Source organism: Pygocentrus nattereri, chromosome 27 (assembly GCF_015220715.1).
Source record: "Pygocentrus nattereri isolate fPygNat1 chromosome 27, fPygNat1.pri, whole genome shotgun sequence".
Classification (NCBI taxonomy): Eukaryota; Metazoa; Chordata; class Actinopteri; order Characiformes; family Serrasalmidae; genus Pygocentrus; species Pygocentrus nattereri.
The window spans coordinates 22,572,182-22,580,228 of record NC_051237.1 but is presented as its reverse complement, the minus strand read 5'-3'; the positions used below and the strand labels follow the sequence as shown (position 1 = coordinate 22,580,228).

The following is an 8,047-nucleotide window of genomic DNA, read 5'->3' as shown; positions in this document are numbered from 1 at the left end:
TAAACAAGTATAATGGAAAATCAACTATGTGCCATGTCCTAAACGGCATATTTATTAAGTACATACTAAGTGCGCACTACTTGACCGTTAAAGAGCTATGCACTTTCACTATGCACGTGTGAAGTATCCACACATTCTTGGACGGACTACATCCATTATTTCTTTCCCATTCTTTAACCTGTGAGGCTGAGCTTTACTACCAAAATGATTTTCCTTATAAACATGGTTCCTTAAAAACTGCAAATTAGATCGGATTATACCGACAATATTCATTTACATTAAATTCCTTTAGATTGGAAATATCAACAGTAATGATATGAATGCATTCTGGAGAGACAGAAATTCCTAATAAATAACACTTTTTCCCATAATCAGTAAGTAATAAGATTCATGCAAACTGCTTATTTTATGATGCAGTTTGTTTTTTGAATTTTCAGATGCGGCCATAGGGAAACCACAACACAGCACGGTCACAACAGCAAGATCAGACAAATAGGGCAACTATACAGGGTGACCTTTGATAGCAAAGGGGTGGAGCTAGGAAGACAAGTGGGGGTTGAATGGTGGAGGGTGGAGCCAGACGAAGAAGATTTCTTAATCATTCTTTTCCTCGCCTTTTCTCCAAATCATCTCCAAAAGGCAGCTCAAATGGGGCTTAGCCTTAAGGCTTAATATACCTAACCAAAGATGTCATTGGTCAGGTATATAAACTGATTATTCAACCAGTGACCAAAAGATGACACATTTTCATGACGACTCACTGGACTGCTAAAATTCTCCTTCTTCTATCAAGGAATGTATTTATAAACATTCAAGGTCTTTTTGCACTTTTAACCAAAAGTCCTGAGATGGTTAAAAATCCTTTGCCTTTTTTCCTTCTCCAGCACCAACAGAAATCATCATCATCATCACTTTTATTTATATAGCACCTTTCCCATGCTCAAGGTTGCTTTACAGTTAAAGAGCATCAACACATTAAATAACAACACATCAAACAAAAAGACAATGCAGGTAAACATTCAGCCAGACTGTGCAGAGTTTTGTGTGTTATAAGGAGAACTTTGTACTGAATACGGAATGTAATGGGCAGCCAGTGAAAAACGGGTGACATGGTCACTCTTTTTTGAAAAGGTGACGATCCCAGCAGCGGGGTGCTGGAGCTTATCCCAGCAGTCATCGGGCGGAGGCAGGACACACCCTGGACAGGTCGCCAGTCCATCGCAGGGCAGACAGACAGTCACTCACACCTAGGGGCAATGTAGCATGTCCCGAATGTTCTATATTTAGGAAAATAAAGCGTTTTTACGCTTACCTGAGTGTCTTTTTGAAGCTTCAAATGTCTTGAAGCCGGAGCTGAAATGCCAATGAGTTAAGTTGAGTAAGTTATGCTGAACATGAGAATCAGTCATGTTTAGCAAGGAGCCCCTAGTGTTCGCATGTGGTAGAACCTCATCCCACCCCTGGAAGCTGCAAGCTACATGTTGTAGAGACATATTCCGTGCAAACCCTTAGAGGTTGTTGCTACCCGGTCTGCACCCTCTGCCCGATCTCATCGCTTTACAATGCAGTATTAGTGGAATAGCTTGAGGTATTTAATCCTAAAACCAGCAGTCTCATGCTCGTTCCTACTTCAGCACTACTTACTGTACTTAAGTTAGTAATATTAAACTAGGAAAATGTCAGTTGGGTTGCTGTGCAGCTTTCGCCAATTAACTATAGCTTTTATTCTGACATATCATGCACTGTTTGTGTGTAGAAGCTGTTATATAATGAACATGACTTGTACTCCACTGCTTACTGCATGTGCCGTTACTCATTACTGAAAATAAAAATGGGACAAATCTGTATATTCTGAATATATCTGAAAATATTCTGAATATATCTAAAGTAATCTGATTTTACAAACCTGTTAGCTACAAAGTCTAAAAATGTGCCACAAAAGAACTGCTTTTGTAAGTGTGTCACGATTGGCCCCTCCCAGTCCATGTGCATTTGTTTTGGTTTTCTACTCCTGCCCCCTTGTTTCATGACTCCACCCCTGATTGTCTCCACCTGTTTGCACCTGTCCCTCGTTACCCTTATGTATTTAAGCCCTGTGTTTTCCCTGGTCTTTGTTTGATCGTGCTGTTTGTTTGATGTATGTTGGCAGAACTGTTTGAATCTTTGTTTGTTGTTTGGTGATTAGGATCTGTTTGTGTTTCTCATCATGCCTAACTCTCGTGCAATCCGTGTTGGCTTATTGACCCTGGACCGTCTTGACCCTGATTTTGGATTTGCCCTTAATAAATCTTGCTTATCTCAGCACGCGGGTCCGCCTCTTCGCTCCGTGTTACAAAGTATAAAAGCGTTACATGTTCCAAAGGTTCTTCACGCTCAAAAACCTTTTTTTTCTATAGAAGTTATCAATTAGGTTAGACTAAAATAGTGTAATGTGCCAGAAGAAAGTGAGAAAAATAATAAAAGCTAGTTAAAATATGTTTTTAGAAATATTCGTTTTTTTTCAGAACGCTGGAAAATGTTTATTGGTAATGTGTTCTAGAATGAAAGGTTGCTCTTTTTTAACTGTCATATGTGCAGTATGGAGAAGGCAGGACTGGATGGTCTCAAAGTGTGATTTTAAGCATAGCAGACATGCAAAGATGAGTGAAGGTGCTAAACCAGTACAGTTGACTGGCCTAGTTATGAAAGAAACAGGCAGCCAGTGTTGTGAAGCTAAAACTGTCTGAGATAATCACATATAATCTTTTCTAGCATGTGTTCGTGTTCTTGCTCCCGAATTTTGCACAAGCTGTAGTGTACAGTGCTGGAGTTGGCGTCCTAAACTTCACTTGCATTTCCAAGACCATTAAAGACCACCTTTGCTGGTCCAGGCTTTTTTAAATAGTGAGCACTGGAACAGTGTCAGTAGTTGGGAGCTTTGTGAGTCTTTTAGGAGAGGTATGAAAATGTCTCGTAGCAAATGTAGAAGCTTAGCGTGAGAACATGAAAGTTAGCAGCCCTGTTTACAATCCACAGCCCACTTCACCAAGGAGTTCATCAGAAAGAGTGAGTGGAGAGGTTGACAGAGGTCAGAACAGTACAAGTGGGCTTGCACAAGCAAGAACTGTGGTGTATAGCTTGGTAGTGGACTGGTACAGAGTTTGTTATGGCCCAGCTCAGCGCTTTTATCATCTTGTCCTAATAGATCTGAAGAGCTGCTGTCGATGGAGTAAAGGGAACACTAACTAACTCTAATCCTTACTTTGACACGCTGTGCATGTGTTGTCTTTGTAAGCAAAGCTGTACTGTTTTTCACACTTATCTGGCTGAGTTGCCAGTTTGTTTGTTAGCATGTTATGTCTCTGTGGGCCAGTATTGCGTACGGTGTAAAAGAAGACCTCAGGAAAGGAGACTGGTAGATTTGAACCATCTGTGCAAAGCATTTAAAAGCAGAAAAAATCAACAGACAGACACTGATCACTATGCCAGACGGAACAGTCACCACCTGCACGGCACCTCATAGTGAATAATTTATGGCCAGGATGACTTTACAGTTTTGCTTCAGTTAAGTCCACAGATAAATCTACAGATACGCCAATTTCTTAATTGAACTGGTTTGCGTTTACCTGAAACTCAGAAACTCCACTCACTCAAAAAGGGGGCGCTATTGTCTTATTAAAACTAAGCTGAGCCTCTCACTAGTGGTGCTTCTTGTCCTTGCCAGAATGTAGCAGCATGGAATGTTAAAAATTAAAAAAAATGTTAATTCATTAAATGGAAGGTTTGTTATTCTGTTATGAATTCTATTCTTTCTATAACTACTATAAATTATTTGGTGATTACCATGAAGCTATTTTGTTCAGCCAAAGGTCTGTGGTTATAAGAGAATCACTGAATCATTTAAACATATTGTGACGATCGGCGGCGAGACTCAGAGGCAGGAGACATGTTCTTTGCCAACAGTGATCTTTATTTAGTTTACTACTCACTTACTGCATTTAAACTGCACGGAAAGCGAAACCAGACTACTCCAACTGGGGAAACCCGTGCCCAGGCCATCAGGCTAGCTGCACTTCTGCCAGAGGGTGAAGACGGCAACAAACACATTTGCATGGCCCCTCCTACTCTGACTGGAGGGCCGGAGCGCGGCCAATCCAGGAAAACCCCGTGCTCGCCACAATATATAATCTGGTGGATAAGTAGTTTTGGTTTAATATTTCACCTGCACACTTTTACAGCTCTTGTGTTGGGGGTGTGATTTAGTTGGAAGATTTATCAGCACACTCCCAAATTTTGGTCACGGTAGACTTGGTTTCTTGTGTACAGGTTCGCTTCTGCTGGAAGAATCTCACCGGCACACTCCCAACTCCGTTTACAAGAGCTGCTTGACTGTATGTGCTGCATGAGGTTTTGAACAGGTAAGAGGCCTTTACCATTCCACCCTTTAGGATTCTACTCTGTCTAGTTCCCTAGGTCAGAGGGCGGGCAATGTACCATATGGTTTTGATTATGGGTAGTGAGGTTTAATGTAGTTAGCTTTGTAGCAGGCAAGCGTTTTTCTTTGACGCTTTCCACAGTTTGATTCTTCCACTGTGGTACTAGACATCATAACAGTGGTTGGTTTTAGTAAAATAACTTCAGGAGCTCAAAAATTGGTCAGTTCTTTGTCAGTTCAGTGTTTTAGTGCCACATGGTACTGATCCCACAGTACCCTAGGCAACATGTTGGGTTGTAAATTGGATTTTGGATGTCTTTTTTTTCCTAAGATTGCTCAGTTTCTAGCTACAGCAGACAGTGGGCTGTTTTTTTAATTAACCTGTCAAGTTAAGATTGTGGCTCAGACACAATCTCAGATTTCAAGTCTAGTATCTACTTGTTTAGTCAAGTCTTCGGGGATTAGTTTTCTCCATTACATATAGAAGGTGCAGTTACATATGTTCATGTTGGTGCTGTCGTCCTGCTGCTCTCACTTAGGTTTGGTGATTGTGAGGTCAGTGCTTACATTGTAAGGAAGCCTCATGTCTGTGCTTTAGTACACCTACCTTGTGTCTATTTTATCAGGTCCACTTGTCATATAGGAGATTTTATAGTTCTAAAATTACAGACTGTAGTTCATCTGTTTCTCTGCGTACTTTGTTACCGTGTTCTTTAATGGTCAGGGCCACCTCAGAGCAGGTATTACTCGGATCATTCTCAGCACTGCAGTGAAACTGATGTGGTGTCATGTTAGTGTGTGTGGCGCTAGTGCGAGTGGAACAAACACAGAAGTACTGGAGTTTTAAAATACCCGAGTGTCACTGTAGTCCACTGTAGTCCACCAACCAAAACCAACCAACCAACCAACCAACCAACCAACCAACCAACCAACAGCGTCCTGTGGGCAGCATCATATGAACATTGATGAAGGACTTGAGGATGACCAACACAAACTCTGTAGCAACAGATGAGCTATCGTCTCAGATTTTACATCTACAAGGAGGATTAAGAAAGTATCTGTGTCTAATAGAGTGGACGATGTGAGGTGGTTGGTCAGTGTAAGGACTTTTTTTTGAAGAAGAAAACAAACTCAGGTCTGTCTTTGTGGATGCTTTACTTAAACCAAAGTGCAACTTGCAAGGCAGTCAAACATTCAGCAAGCAATGGTTAAAATATGAAACCAAGTAAAATACTTTTTTGTTACATTTATGCAGATGTTCTTGATCTGTGAAACAAGCCAAATAAGCTAAGCTTTTTAGCATCATAACTGCTGCATAAGCTTTGTATTACTATTTATAACCGTTGAAATAGGGGTTAGTGGAGTAATTCTGGGCCTCCTGGAGCTTCCACATATCTTTAGCCAGAATGCCGTTTCTGGACTGGAATATTTTGGCCAGATGGGAGTCCATCGGAGAAGCACTGTAATCTGCACACTTTGGACCCTGCAGACTAGGAGCACATTCTACAGTATAGGAGAAAAAGAAGGTGCCATACTTGAAGAAACACGTGTCAGTCACTTTTCCACTTCTCAGGTCAAAGGAGCACTCTCCAAGAAGGTCACTGTTCCAGTACGTGTCTTCATCATATACTTTGAAAGAGAGTTTTTTGCTGATGGACAGCTTGACGGGACCAAACTCAAATGATTCTGTCCAACGGGGATTGTTATTATCTTTAATTACGGCAGTGCGCCTGACCGTGTCGCCGTAACTGACCTCTACAGAGCCATCTGTTTCAGTCCAGCGGTCTCCATATAAACCATTGGCGTAGAGTTTGAAAACCTTCAGTGTGACTAGACCTTTTTCAACAGGACAGCAGTTGGACAGTATATTTTGACTTCTTTCACAAACACAGGCACAGCGATCTCTTGCACTATTCTGGTGCCCTATCTTACAGGACCCACAGCAAACCTTTTTTAAGGCGTTTTCACGGATATAATTTTCTACTGCCTTCTTTAGTCTGTTCCTGGCAGGGTGGTTCTTGTTCAGCACTGAATGTAGGGGGTGAAGAGTGTATGTCACAACATCTGGGATGGTCTTCAGGGAACCCAGCCACTGTTTTAAAGAATTTGGGTGCGAGTTCCTGGAGAAAAGGAGATCCTCACCATTGATGTTCCCTCCTACAATCTCTGTCTGTCGCTCATTAAACATTGAGCTGAATTTTTCATCTGTGCTCATTTTCTTCTTTAAGTCTCGACAGTGTTGGGATTCTGTACTCAAAGTAGCAGTCTTGTATATGCCTGATGCTTCCACATCCAAACAGTCTTTGACTGCTGTATCTGTAAGTCCACTCAGTGCTGCTTTACAGGTTCTGATGGCTGTAACTGCTTTCATCTTCCCACCTAACTCCACTCCTGTTGTAAAGTGTGTGCCAAAGCTGTCGATTATGTGCTGATAGGCATGTGAATCATATTCTCGGGGAAGAGACTGCAGAGCCTGAAGAAACTCACGATGCAGTGGGGGTGAAGATGCTATTTTGTAGCTGTAAAGGATTTTTGAAGGTATTCATATCCATTATTTGTATACAATTATAAGTTTTTATTGTACCATTTAGAATTATTTCACAACAAAATGGCTCACCTGTAAAAGCTGCATTTGACAACATGCTTGGTAAAGCTGAAATTGTCCTCCTTTGACTTCTTCATACCAAACTTTGCTTCACGGGAATGAGTTCCTCCTAATGAACCCGAACCCTTAAACATCACATTGAGTCCAGTTTTCCAGTTGTTTGAGATTGAAGAAGTAGAATCGTTCACAAGAGCTTCACTCGACTCATAAATCTTGCTGGAGACCTTCATTGAACACTTTGGGAGTGTTCTCCAGAACACCACAGCAGCTGGTGTCTTCTGCTTTGCCTTCTTCAGGTACGCGTTACTGTACATTTTGCAGCCGCCATTCCCAGTGTCCCACTTTTCCATGTCGATGACATAAGACCCTTTTCGCTCCATCTTTACAACGTCAAAGCCTTCTCCACCAAGGTTGTAGCCAGGAACGAAGTCAGCATTCTTGCAGTCTTCTGGACCACCCAGTTCTGGTTGTTCAGCATTCAGCATGGTGAGAAGTGAACACCAAATCCAACAGCTGAGAAGGTAACGACTCATCCACCCCATTCTGTGAGAACAGAAAAAATAATTTAGTCATTCTTTAAATAATTATTGCGAATAAACTTCTTACAAACGGAAAACTCTTTGTGGTCTGTAGTACAGTCACAGTGTGTATACAACATGCAGCATTAATATTCAGTTTACAAATTTCATTATTTCAACTTACATGTGTCTTGCATCTGTATCTGAGAACTCTGAGATGTGAGTTATGCCTGTCTCACGTTTAACACTAGTGGAAAGGGGAAGGACGTATTCTGTTGGCTTTATTTAGATATCTTTGGTTAGTTACACATTTTATCTCGATATATTTTTGATGCTTCAACCAGTGACCAAAAGATGATGCGGTATCATGATGACTAATCTTAAAGGAGCCCCGTGAAAGATACTCTTAATTAAAATAATACATCGGAAAAGTACCTGAAGAAAGTATTTTGTCTTGCCACACTTTTTACAGTTGCTTTTTATTTATTTACTCTCTTAGACTTCTGAAAT

General features: G+C 41.1%; 1 protein-coding gene across 1 annotated transcript; it reads right to left on the bottom strand.

Annotated features, from left to right (window-relative positions):
* Nucleotides 1–5,552: 5,552 nt before the first annotated feature.
* LOC119262584 (perforin-1-like) lies at nucleotides 5,553–7,817 on the bottom strand. The gene is made up of 3 exons (XM_037535559.1): nucleotides 7,722–7,817; nucleotides 7,032–7,562; nucleotides 5,553–6,933 (listed from the first exon to the last, which is right to left on the bottom strand). The coding sequence occupies exons 2-3, from the start codon at nucleotides 7,559–7,561 to the stop codon at nucleotides 5,745–5,747; spliced, it is 1,719 nt and encodes a 572-aa protein (XP_037391456.1). The 5' UTR covers nucleotide 7,562; nucleotides 7,722–7,817; the 3' UTR covers nucleotides 5,553–5,744.
* Between the last annotated feature and the right edge of the window lie 230 nt (nucleotides 7,818–8,047).